Source organism: Hemiscyllium ocellatum, chromosome 26 (assembly GCF_020745735.1).
Source record: "Hemiscyllium ocellatum isolate sHemOce1 chromosome 26, sHemOce1.pat.X.cur, whole genome shotgun sequence".
NCBI lineage: Eukaryota > Metazoa > Chordata > Chondrichthyes > Orectolobiformes > Hemiscylliidae > Hemiscyllium > Hemiscyllium ocellatum.
In genome coordinates this window covers 43,091,369-43,108,701 of record NC_083426.1, presented here as the reverse complement: position 1 = coordinate 43,108,701, position 17,333 = coordinate 43,091,369, and the positions used below count along the sequence as shown (strand labels likewise).

The following is a 17,333-nucleotide window of genomic DNA, read 5'->3' as shown; positions in this document are numbered from 1 at the left end:
CCTGAAATCTGTTTACTTCATGCAGAATCATTAATCGAGCCACAAGGCTATCCAAGGACTTCCTAAAGCAGCTCAATATACAAACATACAACTGGAACTTTAATGCCAGCTATTGATTGTACTGTCATCTCAAAGTCAGAAGACTGAAATTTAGCCTAATTGGTGCACACACCGTACTTTGTAGGAGACATTTAACAGTGTAGACTGCCTGTTTAGATAGATAAAAAAAATTCTATGGTTCTAGTCAACGAGATGGGAATACACCCAATTTGATAACCGACAATTATTTAACCTCCAAAACAGATTAAGTAGCCACACTATCATACTTGCTACACATTTGCACAACATTGCTGCTTTATTTTCCTTTATAAAAAGCAGTGAAAGGAAGTCAAAAACTACTGCATTAGCTAATAATTGAATGGATCAACTTCTATGGGGAAGGGTTGTGTTTTTGCCTTGGCTACATACATGCACTCCAAACAATTGGGGTCACAGGAGCTAAGCCAGTTTAGAATTTCAAATGAAATATTTACTGGCCTTGCTAATAATTAGATTCACCAATGTACCTTGCATTGCGAAAATAAAACTGTATTTATAAAATGCTTCACCCCATCAAAACATTACACAATAAATCACTTTTGCAGTTGAGCCACACAGGCAAGCACTGGAACTGTTTCTCTCCAACATCTGATCACATCCTAGAGGTAAAAGGTAACTTGGTTTTCTCAGTTAGGAGAGCACTCTTTCCTGCAGCTACTGAAACATTCAAGGTCTAACCTTTAGTCTCACCCAAAGCCTGTATTACAGACTTAACAACGGCGATGAAATTGTTGAGCAACTGTTCATTGCTATTCTCTTGCTTAACAGTAATTTGCATGTCTCTCTTGCCTTTTACAGTTAGGAGTTCAATTAAAAACAATGACCCAGTCTCATTTTTGGCAAACAGATAGGCTTTCCAGGGTTGCACTCCTGCTCGACTAATTGCAACCAGCTGGATGTGAACAAACTGAAAAGCAGTTTGGATGGCATCAGGGCACGAGTCTTTGTGCCAGTCCACATTGACAACTTCAGCAGCTTCCAGAAGAGTCCAGCGCTCCTCAAATTGCTCTGGCGACAGGTGGGCACTGGGCTGCAAACTGACTGATCCGGAGTCTCTAGCCATCTCTTCCCTCTGTTCTGGCTGTGTGTCTTTGTAGGAATGAAAACACAGAAAAAGTTACAAAGGGCACTTTCAACATAAAGAAAAACACAATACGCAAAACACTACTGGACAAGAAAAGCCATTTTCTGCCTCTCTCCAGAAGAGAGCTCTAGGAGTATACTGGTAATGTGCCAAAATGGACATTCTTGATGTGTGTTGGGGTATGGTAGCAGGCATTAAAGTTCACTTATTAGCATTATTCCAACAGGAGTCTATGGATAGTAACCACCTCATTTTTAAAAACTATTTAGCCCAATATAGAGTTTATCATGCTGTCCCAACTGAAATCAGCTAGTTCAGCACGAGCAAATCAAATCTGGGACCCTTTGGGCCAACCAGCTTAACCCCACTTCCACATTTATTCTGAACAACTGGATAACTGTATACAGCTGGAGACCTTTTTGAAACATAAAAGAAGCTCAATTTCAGAGTAAAGGGATCATCCATTTAAAAGAAAAGGAACTTAGCAAGTTTTGAGAAGATCTGAAACTCATGTTGAGATTTTGGATGTCAGTTTGCTCACTGGGCTGAAAGGTTTGTTTTCAGACGTTTCATCACCATACTAGGTAATGTTAGTGAGCCTCCAGTGAAGCATTTGCGTTAGTGACCCGCTTTCTATTTACGTGTTTAGGTTTCCTTGCGTTGACATCATTTCATGTGGTGATGTCATTTCCTGTTCTTTTTCTTAGAGGGTGGTAATTTACAAAATACCTTACCGAAGTATAACAAACACTACATTGGGCAAATAGCCTGAAAACTAGTCACCAGGATATATGTATATCAATTAGCCACAAAAAGACATGACCCACTCTCACTAGTGTCCTTGCATACAGGTGAGGAAGGACACCACTTTGACTGGGACAACACATCCATCCTAGGACGAGCCAAACAGAAACATGCATGAGAGTGCCAAGCAGCATAGCATTCCAACTGGAACTCTATCAATAAACACACTGACTTTGACCCCATTTATCTGAGAAAAAGAACAGGAAATTACATCACCAACACGAGGAAACCTAAACACAAATAAAAAGCTGGTCACTACCACCAGTGCCTCACTGGAGGTTCACCGATAATGTTACCTAGGAGGGTGACAAAACATCTGAAAACAAACATTCCAGCTCAGCGAGCAAACTTACATCCAAAAAAGGAATTTCTTTTCCTGACGATATTGAAAGTGTGGAATCCTTTACCAACTTTTTATGGAGCACTGTTGAGGCTGATTCATTGAATATATTCAAGGTGAAGAAGATTTTTTTTAAGTCAATAAGGCCAACTCCAGATACTCCTCGGATACTGGTGCACAGGGGCAAGTATATTCATAATGCTGTCAGGCAGCCACTTGCTGAGGGACATATTGGTCTCGGTGTAACAGTTCAGTACTTCTGTAAATGGTCAGAGGTGATCAAAATTAACCTTACTCAAAACATTGCAAGATGTGTACAGCTGATGGAGAATGATTCAATGGGATCACTTACTTGGCAAGATTCCACTGGCTGGTTTATTTATTCGAACAGCAAATGTTGTGTCAAACTGGTTTTAATATTCATACACTGAGCAAATATTTTTAGAATGAATTTGAAACAGGTGACAGCAGTGGACTGCCAAGAATTTACTTCTACAGATGACCTTCAAATTAGAGATATTTCAAAACCCTTTACAATTCAGTACTGAAATACTGGTGCAAGAGATAGGTCACAGTGAGTGGAAGGGCTGCCACTACCAGTGGAATTAGCAACAGACCAACAGCAGAATTGGTCTCAAGAGTGGGACTTGCAGTTAGAAACCAGAGTGACTCCAATGCATGGATGACAACCAAAATAAAGGAGGTTGACTGTCTAGGCCTGGACTTTAACTTTATTAACTACTTACCTATCTCATCTGCCTTCACTGCTGACCCCTGCAGGATTTCGAGGGAGTCCCCTTTCTGTGCTGTTAAGCGATCCCATTGTTCTCGACCATAGATTGGTATTAGTGTGTTAAAGCCTTTGGACCAGGCACTTACTGCCTCGTTGGCTTGACCACTTATTACATCCAAGGATGGGTCAGACTTTGGTCCACAGACTACCCTCTTGACCTCTTCAATTCCTTGTTGAAGCAGCCGATAATAGAGCAGTCCTCGATCACGCACAGCCATATCTAACTCCTCCTCTGTCAAAAAAAAACAAAATATCAGTAGTGAGAGTAGCAGGTAATTTTAGAAAACTTGCAGTTAGTTAATAAATGTGCTGCTTAGTTTGAAATGGACCATAAATCGATGAGGACTCCAATTTGATCAGTGTTTTTGGGACTGAAATAGCTGACCCAAGCCATGCCGTGAAAAGGTGTATACGATAGTACAGCAAGAAAACAACATTGGCTCAGATGTCCTTTTGTCACCAATTGCCATTAATGAGAACCAATTAAGGTTTACAAAATCGTAGTCTGAGTCAGACAAACCTCATGTACATTTTGCTAATGCTGAATAATATTTTAAGGCAAATCAAGAGGAACTTTGTGTTATTTCAACAAGGATTAAATCATTTCCAGAGGAACTACCATTCCATGATACTTCTCTCAAAGTCTATTTAAGTCAGGTATCTCTCAACTTGTCTAAACGTCTAAGCTTCCTTGCCTCCCCCACCTTACGATTGGGTCTCAGTGAAACAAGTAAGGAAAGACAAGTAGTTAGAAACAGTCATCCCACAATCACACAACGAAGGTGAACTTTTGCAGAGCCACATATTCGTGGCTACTTATAATTGCAATCATCTTCTCCTATCAATTCAGGTTCCCTTACATGTTAACTACATGCACCCAAGGGATCAAGTCCTCAGCAGAGCTCATGGTTTTTAAGACAACAAAGTAGTAAGGAGTCATCCCTCCATCCACAACACCAGATAATACTAACATTTTGTCATTATCACAATCCTTACCAATAACATAATAAAGTAGCCTTCCCAGCACATCCTGACATTCAGCTGGGCGGCTCAGGAACAGGCGTACCATTGCTGTGAGCAACTCCAGCTTCACTGCTGCAGAGGTCTCCATTTTCACTTTGTCCACAAATTCCTCCAAGATGTAGGGAGCATTGGGAACCTGCTCTCCATGCATCCCAAGCAGCCAGATTAGAGCTTGCTTCCCCTAGTTGGTAAGGGCAATTGGTGGAAGAAAAAGAAATACAGTTAATTGTCATAGAATCCCTGCAGTGTGGACAGGCCATTTGACCCAAGTCCACATTGACCCTCCAAAGCGTAACTCATCCAGAAGCATTCCCCTCCCCTATTACTCTACATTTACCCAACTAATGCACCTAAGGTTCAGAAAAGATTCACAAGGATGTTGCCAGGGTTGGAAGATTTGAGCTATAGGGAGAGGCTGAACAGGCTGGGGCTGTTTTCCCTGGAGTGTCAGAGGCTGAGGGGTGACCTTACAGAGGTTTACAAAATTATGAGGGGCTGTGATAGGATAAATAGACAAAGTCTTTTCCCTGGGGTCAGGGAGTCCAGAACTAGAGGGCATAGGTTTAGGGTGAGAGGGGAAAGATATAAGAGAGACCATAGGGCAACGTTTTTACACAGAGGCTGGTACGTGTATGGAATGAGCTGCCAGAGGATGTGGTGGAGGCTGGTATAATTGCAACATTTAAGAGGCATTTGGATGGGTATATGAATAGTAAATTCAATGTTTAGGGCAAAAGTCCTTCATTAGGAATACAGGCAGAGTGCCTGAAGGGTGGAGAGATAAATGAGGAGGGTGGGGGTGTATTCCTGACATTGAATTTACTGCTCCTCGGATGCTGCCTGAACTGCTGTGCTTTTCCAGCACCACTCTAATCTAGATCTGGTTTCCAGCATCTGCAGTCATTGTTTTTACCTTCTAACCCTGTATGTCTCCATGATGTTGTGACTGAATTCAAAGTGGTTAACGTTTCTGACTGATCACAAAAAAGTTCGATTTTTAAAAAGGGAGGTGATAGTGCCGATTTCATATTGATATATTCAGACTGTATAGAGCTTGAAATGAGTCACAAGAACTATTCCAAAAAAATTACTCAAGCAAAAATGGAAAGATTAACAATAAGTTTAAACTGTACAAATATAACTGGCAAGTCTGAGTAAGAGAAATACAAAAAGTCTGTAGATGTTTATCTTACAAGTATTTTGACCAAGTAACACTAAATTAAAAAGACTTATTGATTGTTCAAATGCTGGTCTGTGCCTAAATCACGTGGTACAGAAGCTGCTGTCACAAGGGTATCATCCAAGATGGCGAGCAGAACTCACTTTTTGGAGGCAGTGTAGGTTTCAAATTCTCCTTCAGGAACCCTCTGCTTAGGGCAATGAGATTTTCCAGTTGGCTTTCAACTCAAGTTTTGTTTGGAGGGGTTGCAGAGAAAAATAGTGGGCAAAGGCAGTTGCTCCAGACAAGTTATCCTGCTGGCAGTCCATATTCAAATCCAAAAGCTTTATCGTACCCTCAGTCTGGTTCTGCGATATTGTTGTGAACTCAGTAACTCCAGTCGAGCAGCTGCTGTTCTTTCCACATTTAATGATTTCCCCTGCTGCAGGCAGGGGAAATCCTGGGGAAGTCCTTTGCTTTGCAAAGTGTTCTTTCCAAAAAGTCTAGATATATCTTGAGTCAATTATACTTGAGGTAACAAATATTTATAACAATAAACTAAGGTTTTCTGGAGCACCTTGCTTAAGCACCACTGGGGCAGAAAAGGTAAAAACTAATCACAGTTGGAACAAATTCTGTCTTGTTTGGCATTCAAATGGATCTTAAAGGGCTACTTAAAAGGATAATGACTAGCAGTGGGATTCCTGGTTCAAGTGTTTCTATCCTGACCACATGCTTTATTCCAGCCTGGGGAGAACAAGACCAAATGCATTAATGCATTGAATCTGGGAAACTCCAGAGCAATGTGTTTCAGTACCTAGGCAAATGGCAAGAGCCATTTTGACCATCATAGGAATTCAAGCCAAAACCTGTTTTCTCATCCGTGTTAACCTACCTCACTGTCTTGGATGTTCTCTTCACAGCCTGGTAATGCCTGGCATACAGTTGCTGTACACTGGGGGCACAGCCATACAAGATCACGAAATGTCTGAATGACAGCTAAAGACAGAAGGGGAGAATGATTAGCTTAACAATGATAAATCACAACAAATATTAAAGGTTAGAGCCTGGAAGAGGGCCATACCTGACGTAATATGTTCCTGCTTGAGGCCCAGAAGTCCTTTCAAAATAACCATACACCTTTCAGTATAGGTCCGTGCAATTCGACCTAGAAAGGTAACACAGTTAAAGTGATGGAAATATTCCCTGTAACGTTAATCAGAAGATATATTTTCCACAATAGATTACCTTTAAGTAATAATCCAAAACTTTCAGAAACAGTATTTTTGCAACTTGTCTGAAGTTCTCTTTTAGTGAGCAGATAAAGATTAAAGTAAACTTAAGCTCCGTCAGTGGCTCAGCTTATGGTAGTGAATAGTTGAACTTAGATGAGCAAGATGCCAACTTTGATCTTTCGACCACTAAACTATTTGATTTCAATGAGAAGCATCAATGAGGCTGTTAAAACTAGCACAACTGTCCATGAACGGTTGTGAAGAATCATGTAAACATTATGAGGGGTAAAGATTGTGGTTAATAGTGATGCACTTTCCACGTAACGTTTTTCTATTCAGGCTCACACAAATCATACAGCCCACTTGCAAGTGGCAGGAGAGGGTGAATCCATGAATGGGGTGTTAGATCAAAACATTAGAGGAATAAAATAGCAGGGAACAAAACATAAAAGCATGCACATTAGCCTCAGTACAATAGAAAAGTAGCTCAATTTGGTCAAATGCTCATTCTGACACAATACATGTCATAGCACAAAGTCAAGTAAACAATGTGTGAAAAGGTTTGATCACAGGTCTGAGTGCAGTGTTGCTCTCAGTTCTGGTCCATGACAAATTTAGGAAACATTCACATAGTAGAACAAGGGACCACAAAGTTATGCCTTGCTGTACTTTGCAGCTGGGAGGGAGGACTGGACAGAAATAGGTTTTCCAACTTAGAGGCGAATCACTCAAGAGGTGATCTTAAAAAAGAAAGGTTATAAGATAACTCATGGCATAATAAAGTAAATAATTATTTACAATTAAATTTCAGGAGGGCAGGGGAAACTGGCTTTAAACTAATACAGATCATTCTGCTATAACTCGGCAGTTGAATTCCTCTGCAATCTCTGCTATAAAAAAAATCATGCTGTGGAAGATCACCATAGAAAATTGCTATAGGCATTCAGTAAAAAGTTCACGTTAACCAAATATTGTCCAGAATTCGTCAATCGTGTTATCGCCAATTCACATTGATGAAATGCATGTTATACCATAACAAATTGTAGTAAATTTAGGATCAATGGAACAGAAACAAAGTTCTGCATGAAAAATGCTAGAATCATTTATGAAAAAATTCAAAAATATAATAAGTAGAACTGTTAGTTCCATCTCCATTGACGAGTCAAATTGCCTTCAACTATTAAGGGCGGCATGGTGGCTCAGTGGTTAGCACCGCTGCCTCACAGCACCAGGGACCCAGGTTCGATTCCAACCTCGGGCAACTGTCGGTATGGAGTTTGCACATTCTCCCCGTGTCAGTGTGGGTTTCTTCCGGGTGCTCCGGTTTCCTCCCACAATCCAAAGATGTGCAAGGCAGGCGAATTGGTCATGGCAAATTGCCCATAGTGTTGGGTGCATTAGTCAGAGGGAAATGGGTCTGGGTGGATTACTCTTCAGAGGGTCGGTGTGGGCTAGTTGGGTCAAAGGGCCTGTTTCCACTCTGTAGGGAATCTAACCTAATTTAAATTATAACATCTTGCAATACTCAGACTCACCAGAGCTTAAGAAGCATTGTCCCAAATTTGTGGTGCAACTTAGACTTCACTATCAAATGAACACACTTCAAACAGGAAGCCAAACTCTAGAACTTAGCATAGCAGATGGAGGATGACAAAGTCACAAATGTATATATAACAGACCAGCAGTACCAAAATCTCCTGTGGGTGGCACTATGATAGAATGATTACAGATAACTTGCTCCACAGCACCACCAACAGGAATCTACTGCTACAATTAAAATAGAGAGCCTAACAGATATTAACAATGCTTGTTACCAATGCCAAGATTGCCAGCAAAGAAGTCGCACTGCCATGACAGCGCCTTCTGGACCCCACTTTAAGACACACTTTCTATTCCATCCTGCCAAAGCATGACTGCCCCAGCCGGAGAATAGCTAGCATGTTGGTGGCTGCCATTTGAGAAGTCACAGGACAATAATTGCATTTTCCTGCCATTAAGCTGCAGGGAGACACGACACGGATTTCTGGTTTGGACCACTGCATGATCAGAATCTCAGCAGTGTTCATGTAAAGAACCTAGGGGCCAACATCACTGCGTGTAGAAGGATGAACAAATCTGGGTCAGAAAGTGTGTGTGTGTTAAAGGTTCTCCATCTAGTACTACAGCAGAGTGATGCAATTGCAACTATAAAGAAAGTTGTAATGCATCCAGTCAAATACAGCCATGTTCCTAGCTTAACAAAACAAAAGTCCTCATCTGTATGGATTTTACTTCACTAAAAAAAAGTAATATTTGAAGAAGGAACCATCCAAGTGAGCCCTGAGGACTGCAAAACTGGACTGAAAGATATGAAAGTGCAAAATGAATGGTACCTATATTTAAAATGGCCATCTGAGCTAGCTCTACAGAAACATCTGTGCAATAGGTCTGAAGCTCCTCAAGTATCTGCTGGACATTCTCATCGTTTACCAACTCCCTGAGGATTTCCATCTTCTGGTATTTAATGTAATTCGGTTCAGAGTACATACAGAAGAACTTCTTGTAGTGACCACTGAAATGCCCAGGTGAGCTGCGAAGGATCTCCCGTGCATGACACAATCCGAGGAAACACAGCTCATGACACTCTGATGTGCAGATAGCCAGCAACGGCCCTTTCACCCGCTCCAGAACATCTATCTGCACGTGTGGTAAATCTTCAGACAGCAGAAGAAATAGTTTGGTGGTTGCCATAACAACGTTAGGCTGACTGCTCTTGAGAAAGCCATCGAGTACATTCAGAATTGTGAACACTTCATCTTCAGTTCGGGTCTTGTAGCGAACCAGGTATGCCAACACTTCACTCTGCCCCCAGTGATCCAAGTCTTTCATTCTAAACAAATAAATAAATCGAAGTAGAATTCCTTATCAAAAATGCTCCAGTCCTCATTATTATGCCCTTTTTCCTATTCATCCCACAATCCTGAAACTCTGACCTTACACTAGGACATTGCCTTTAGTGCTTAGATTTAGTTCGCGCACACATTTAAAATTGACAAAGACAGAACAAACCTGTTTAAAAGGTGATGCGCTATTGGCTTGTTGATGACCACACCCCCTTCGTGTTTGAGGATTTCCTCTAATGCTCTCAAGCAATTGACCATAACAATAGGATCTGGGTCACGCAGCATAGCATACAGCTCATTTACCACAGCCCCATCTGCGTGGGAACAAAAACAAATGACAGCAGTCTCAAAACTCTTCAATTTCCAAGTTTCTAACAAACAGAACTAACAGCAAGAAATGACACAAAGATAAAACAAACAACTACAGATCCTGGAGATCAGAAATTAAAACAGAAATTGCTGGAGACATTCAGCAAAAGTCACCAGACTTGAAACATTAACTCCACTTTCTTCCCACAGATGCTTCCAGACCTGCTGAATTTCTCCAGCAATTTCTGTTTCTGTTTAAGAAACGACATGCAATAGATTTAAACCAGACTTAAACAAAATTCCTTTTTCCCCTTCTCCATGCTACTACTACAAAAGGTCAGTTCTAATGAGTAATAGGAAATAAAGCTAAATTAGTCAATAATCTAACAGTACAAGGTAGCGTGGCTGATTGTGATCGTAATATAAAATAAATCAGTATTAGGATTGAAATGGTGGAGAGCAAGTCACTCAAGGTTTTAATTTTGTGTAAGGCTGTCTTGGGAGAGATGAGGCACAAAATTTGCCATGATAACCTGGGCTGCACTATTAAACAAGTACTTATATACAGCAAGTTTAAAATGACAATGTCTCCCAAGAACCTAAACAAAATATTATTAAACAAAATTCCACAGTGAGAAACAAAAGGAGACACTAATGTGGCTGAACAATAGCTTGATCAAACAGCCAAATTGTAAGGAGTACCTTAAAGGAGTAATGAAAGGCAGGCAAAGAGGTTAAGTAGAGAATTTCCGAGCTTACTGCATTGGCAACTGAAGATTGGTAAACAGACCTTGGTGCAAGTTAGGGCATATTAGATGTCAAGTTTACAGAGGGTAGAAAATGAGACCCCACCCAAGAATGTATCAGAACAGTCAAGGATACAGATAATAGATGGGTATTTTGTCATCAGATGACTTCAGATAGGGCAGAGGAATGCAATATTACAGATATGGAAATAGGTGGTTATGGAGCAGATAAAACTGTGGATGAACAATGGGAGGTGTTCATAAAGTCTTTGATAGAATACAAGACTTGGTTATGTCTCTTAAAGGGCAACAGGTGTACCTCTGTACTGAAATAACCTTGACCAAAAATGTAAGAAAGAGAACACGGAATCAAGAAAATGGACTTACGTGAAAATAAAGAATAGTAGAGATATTGTGGACAAGGAAGATGTAGGATGCAAAGAACGTGGCAATAGCAAATAATAAATATTTTACAACAGTTATCAAGGATAAGATTAGAGGTTTTTACAACGTCATTAAGTGAAAGTTGATTGAAAGTAATGCCAATTTTTTAATAAAAGGCACAGGTGATATTGCAACTGAAAGTTCACAAAATAACACACTAAGTATCTATCTTGTATTGATTACACCACAGGATGAGAACAAAGAACCAGAGATACAAATAAAACAAAACAACAAGAGGCACAGCTTTTATTCATGACAAGTATTAAAAGATTAAAGTTGGACATATCTCCAACACCTTACAAATATTCTTAACTCACAAGTTGTCCCCTTGAACTGGAAAACTGCCCACTTTACTTCACTATTCAAGAGTAAAAAGATGAGTGAGCAAATTATATGGTTAACAGTCCAATGTCAGTTATGATCAAATTGTTAAAATCTACTTTTTGTCTTGAGTAACTGATTATTTCAGCAAAACAGCTGATTTGAGAATAACCATGGACTTGTTAGGAGGATATTACGTCTCAAATTTCATTGACTTTTTTTGAGGATATAGCATTGCTGGTGGATAAGGAGGGTCTATAGACAATTTACACGTTTTGGTAAGACATTCAATAAAATTCCATGTAACAGATGGTCAACAAAAATGGAAATTGAGACAACCTATTGTCAATTGAAAGTTTTCAAAACTGAGATCATTAGATTGTGTGTTAGGTAAAAGGTTTTAATAGTTACAAATTATAGTAAGAATGGAACTAAGATAAAAACAAAGCATTGTCGATGCTCATGAAGGTTGGCAGTATCTGTGGATACCGAAGCAGAGTTAAAGTTTCAGGCCCAGTGTGACTCTTCTTGAAACATTAGCTTGAGTGGTCAGCACAAATGCTGCCAGACCAGCTGAGCTTCTCTGGTACATGCTGTTTTTATTTAGGGAGCTCGGATACAATTGAACGATAAAACAAACTCAAGGGTCCGGTGTGTGAACTTCTACAGAAGGGTCACTGGACTCAAAATGCTAACTTTGATTTTTCTTCACAGATGCTGCCAGACATGCTGTGCTTTTCCAGCAACTTGTTTTTGTTGCCAAATTCTAAATGCCTCTTCAGTTATACTGACTAGAAATGTTTAAAATTCATTAATAGCGATTGTGGCATTAGGAGGAGAATGAAAGCCAGTAGGCCATTCAGTCCCTTGGAGCTGAAACATCACCTTTGATTTCTCTTCACAGATGCTGCCAGACCTGCTGAGCTTTTCCAGCACCTGCGGTTCCTTCGGTTTTTATTCAGAGATTGGTAGTTCATCATATATATTCAGGTGTCACAGAAAGGAACTTCCACTGAATGATACACTGTCAGTCAACTTAAGCTGAAAACATGTAAAGGTTTTTTAAAAAATGAATTACCAAGATCATGAGCAGATAGATCAGATTACTTTCAGTTTTAAATAATCTCCAGCATGCTGTCTCCCAAAGAAATTCTGTACATCTGCAAAAAATTTCTGAATAATAAAAAGGTTGTTTTTGTACTTACCAATTTCTGTGTCTCCTTGAAGGGTCTGCATTTTAGCACATCCCAGAACTGCTGCTCGCCTGACATAGGAAGCTTTATCTCTTAATCCATTTAATACGGGCTGTTGAATGTATTCACTTATACCTGGCATTCTGAAAAAGAACAAATCACTCATTCAAATTCTCAATGATCCAGAACAGAAGGGGGCTCCTCACTTTAGATTGCATCAGAAATTTATTTACTTTCATTTGGAATCATGATTCTTCTTTGAAAACAATCATGGAAGAGGTAAAGCAGAGGAGGCCTTTTACCCTGTCGATCCTATTCCAACTCTCTGTAAGAGGAACTAGCTTGCCTTGTACTTCTGCCTTTTCCACATAGCTCTGCAAATGGCTTCCTGAGGTGCTTGTCCAATTCCTTTTTCGCATTCACTGCACTCGCACTCTAGATCCGCAACTATGTGAATTTCTTTTTACTGATCACTCTAAATTTATGTCATTTTGTTATGCACCCTTCTGCCAACAGGAACTGCTGTTCTCCATTCTCTGTTTAGATCAGTCATGATTTAAAATCTCCTCTCAATTTTTACTTATCTCATGAAAGCAACCTCATCCTCTCCAATTCACCAATAAGACACCTGCCTGCCTACTAGAACAATTCACACACATCTTTTCTGCACTCTCTAAAAAAAATTAGAACATAAAAACAACACTATATGTTAGGAATGTGTTTGCAAACCCACCTGATGTGGTGCAAAGAAAATCTGATGTACACCCAAATGAAAACCTAGTCAGAAAATCCAGGAATCTCTTAATATTTCACACAGTTAACAAAGTACTTTTTAAGAGTTTCATTGTCATAATATAGTAGACAGTCATCAAGTTGTACACAGTGACCTCCCCCAAACTGTGACCTACCAGTGACCAGATAAACTGTTTTGGGAGGTTGATTAAAGAATAATGCAAATAGAGATCATTTACAGAAAAAGTGCTAGAGAAACCCAGCAGCAGGTCTGACAGTTTCTGCACAAAGAGAGTCCCGAGTTAACATTATCATAACATTAACTGTTTGTCCTTTCACTGGTACAGCCAGACCTGCTCAATTTCTCCAGTACTGTGTGTTTCAGATTTCTGGCACCTGCCCTTACTTTGGTGGAAAGAATGGGTCCAACTCAAAAGGGAAACAGAGCCTCAGTTGAACGAGTACCTTGTCTCAAAAGTTGCACCTGTGACTGTGCAGTGCTGCCTCAGGACTGTACTTCCATGATCTAGACTGGGGAGTATGAATGCTCTGGTACAATGGCAGCATCTCTACCTCTAAGCCAGGAGGGCCACGTTCAAATGTCACCTGCTCCAGAGGCGTGTAATAGCAGGTTGAACAGAAAACATTTCTGAGACACGGCAGCCAGGACGTGCACCAACCTGAAGCTACACATACTCCTGAGGGCCAGCCCCCTGACCATGGGGTTGGGGTCAGTGCAGTCTTTCCGCAGGGTGTTGATGGCCAGCAGCGCCAGGTTGGGTTTCAGGGCGGCATAGGTGCACATGTACAAGTAGACCAGCTTCTTCTGGACAATGTCCAGAGTAGCGCCGGCCTTCACCATCTCCATGAAGAGGCCGGAGACATCCAGGCCCTGGCTCATGTACCGGATCACCCTCAGCACCACATTCCTGTAGCGCAGCCTGTCCGCCTGCACGTTGGGGTTACACAGACTCCGCCTCAGCTCCTTCACTACCTCCTCGGAGCCAGAGTACGGCATATCCTCCCACCCCCACCCAAACACGGTACCGCTCAACAAACCCAAACTCCAGCCCCAGGCTCCACCCCGGCCAGCCCTAGCAACCACACCGCCAAATACTCCAATCTCATTGGCCCGCTCGCTCAGCAAAACCTATTCCGATTGGTCTTTACGGAAATAAATCGACGAGTCCTCGGGGAGACCAAGAGCGTACTTCTTATCTTCACCGCCCCCAACTGGTGGGAGATTGTATTTACTCCCAGCTGACAGCTGGACTATCTGACTGTCTGAGATGCTGGACTAGTGGTGCTGCAAGAGCACAGCAGTTCAGGCAGCATCCAAAGTGCCCATTTTATACATCAGGACTGTATTTTGCTTTTATCTAATTGGTGTTGATACCACATCTTTCTCCAACATTTGGTGTTTATGAACAACGGGCTAAGTCAATACATAGAAACTAGCCCACACCCAATTCCTGATAAAGGGCTTATGCCCGAAACGACGATTCTCCTGCTCCTTGGATGCTGCCTGACCTGCTGCGCTTTTCCAGCAACACATTTATCAGCTCTGATCTCCAGCATCTGCAGTCCTCACTTTCTCCCACACCCAATGACATTAAACCAATCACAAGAAGGGCTTGAAAGGGCACAAATTAATAAGGAAACAGAAAGTGCTGTTGGAACTCAGTCAGTCGGGCAGCACCTGTGGAGAATGAAAGAGTTTAAGTTTTGAGTGGAGCGATTGTTTTTCAGAACTGAAAGGGACTGGAAAGTGGTGAATTTTACGCAGTTGATTGGTGGGGGTGGGGGGGGGGGGGGTGGTAGTTGGTGGAGGAACAAGTGGAACACATTTTGTGAGTGTCCAGAGCAAAAAACCAAAGGTTGTGACAGTGGGTGGTAAAGGAGCAACAGAAATAGGTGTGAATGTCAACTGTGAAAATAAGTCTGCTGAATTCAAAGCCAAAAAGACACAAATAAGACAGTTCTAGAGGATGGTGGAGTACAGAAGTCACTCTGAAATTGTGCAATTCAGAATTGAATCCTCAACCTGTAATATACCAAATGGGGGACAAAGTGTTGTTCCTCTATATTGCATTGAGCGTTGTTGAACCATTGTAACAGACCCAGACAGAAGTGTTAGCAAAGGTGCAAGTTGGTTCAATGAAATGGCAAGCACCTGAGAGGTCAGGGTTATTTCTATGGACACCACAGATGTGTTCACCCAGTTTGCATTTGGTCTCGCCAATGTAAAGGAGATCACGTTGTGGGCAGCAAATACCGTAGAACAGATGAAAGGAAATACAAGTAAAATACTGCTTTTCCTGGAAGGTGTGTTTGGGGCCTTGGACAGTGAGAAGGGAAGAGGTGAAAGAGCAAGTGTTGCACCTTCTGCACTTGCATGAGAAATACCCTGGAAAAGAGGGGAAGTGTTGGGAGTGGTGGAAGAGTGGACCTGGAAGTTACGGAGGAAACAGTCCCTACAGTCTACTTACAGTGGTGCAGTATGGAGAATGTGTTTGATGGTAGTATTGTCCAAGGTCACCTCTAATGACTCCCATTCATTTAAATGATAAGCAGTGACATGATCAGTCCTGAACAAGTTAATGGTACATACCCCTGTAAAACAGTGGTCATGCCTGGCTGAGAGTGTTGTATATCCAATTTGCTACTGAGATTTTGTTAACGCAAGGAATGCAGAGCTACCATTTTTGACGTAGAGTTGTAATAGTCTCGCAATTTTAACTCTTTGTCTCTCTCTCTCTCTCTCTCTTTCTCTCTCTCTCTCCACAGATGTTGTCAGACCTGCTCAGTGTTTCTGGCATTTGCTGTTCTTAATTTGCAGGATCAAGACTCTTTTGTGCCTGCCCCTGCCTTGCATCAAAGATGACCCTACATTCCTTCCTTGAAGTGGTGGCTTGTGAACAGACTTCCATTCAATTTGTGGAAACAGCCCTCTCTGCACTTATCACACCTTATCAAAATGGAGTGGGGAGCACACAGAGATGATTGCTGAGAAGAGCTGTGTCCCAGGTAACATATCTTTTTGCTCCCAATCTCAACAAGGCCTTTCACAAGGGAGCAGGAGCTATGACAAAAAGCTTGGGAAGGTTAAGCTTGAGAAGGCTGCTTCTCATTTCATAGACTTCCCAAAGTCTTAAGGGAGATGAATTAACTTAATGTGCACGTACGAGATATCCACTGGGCCCAATTCTGGGCCATCGAATGTTTCATCCACAGCCCAGATTTCAATAAAGTGTTATCTTATCCTCCCTTAATTCTACTGCTTTGAGTGGGTGACTCGTTCATATCATCAGTTTTACTGAATCATCCACCCCAAATAGACTAAAGTTTTACCTGAGAAACTCATATACAATGGCTGCCATCTAGCTATCCTTTACCCTAACTAAACTTTCACACCCTTTAGTCCAGACTGAACCAAATGATATAGCACTGGACATCTTCACTGATAGACCATCATTCTACAGCAATGGCAACCCACATACCAACTTCACCATTGTTATGGTGACAGTGATTGGTTACTCAGTATCTGCGATTGGTTACTCAGTACCTGCGTGGGCATACTCTCCGCCTAGCAATATAAGTTGAGGTGTTGCACCCATGATTGTATTCAGGATAATAATTTCAAAAGTATATGTTTGTTCTGATAGCTTTTGTATTTAGGTCTGAAAGAGTCTAAAATTGTTAATATTTTATTAAATGCAAAAAGCACTAACTTGTGATGCTGTGGGTTGGGGAGGGATTGGAATAAAGTATGGTCTTGTGGGAAATGGAATATTTTGTTGTGGGGTTTTCTGTGCACATCTAAGGCTTGGGTTTAAGACTGGTTGAGAAGAAGGCAAGGCCGAAAAGTGTTTTCAGGCTTAAGGCTTTTCGAACAATGTTTATTGTAAATTAATACTAACCAATAATATACATGATGATCAGATATATACTGCAGTCTATTTTTGTGGAGGTAGACTAATAATGCTTTTAGGGAATAAAGTCCAGGATTCTGATCCAATTCAGGATGGTGAGTGGCTTGGAGAGGAATTTTCAGATGGTGTTGTTTCCATGTACAGTATATGTTGTCCTTGACCTTGGAGATGGAAGTGATTATGGGTTTAGAAGATGCTGTCTGAAGAGCCTTGGTGAACTTCAAATGCAGTGCTTTT

The 17,333-nt window shown here is 41.2% G+C and overlaps 1 protein-coding gene across 2 annotated transcripts; it reads right to left on the bottom strand.

Annotated features, from left to right (window-relative positions):
* Positions 1–336: 336 nt before the first annotated feature.
* On the bottom strand, positions 337–14,219 carry ap4b1 (adaptor related protein complex 4 subunit beta 1). 2 transcript variants are annotated; one of them, XM_060845184.1, is made up of 9 exons: positions 13,845–14,219; positions 12,445–12,575; positions 9,586–9,733; positions 8,910–9,406; positions 6,387–6,470; positions 6,198–6,301; positions 4,117–4,324; positions 3,074–3,352; positions 337–1,188 (listed from the first exon to the last, which is right to left on the bottom strand). In XM_060845184.1, exons 1-9 carry the CDS (start codon positions 14,180–14,182, stop codon positions 773–775), a joined length of 2,205 nt encoding a protein of 734 aa, XP_060701167.1. In that variant the 5' UTR covers positions 14,183–14,219; the 3' UTR covers positions 337–772. The 2 variants fall into 2 exon arrangements, with proteins under 2 accessions (XP_060701167.1, XP_060701168.1); XM_060845185.1 differs by lacking the exon at positions 13,845–14,219 and adding an exon at positions 12,735–12,824.
* Positions 14,220–17,333: the final 3,114 nt, after the last annotated feature.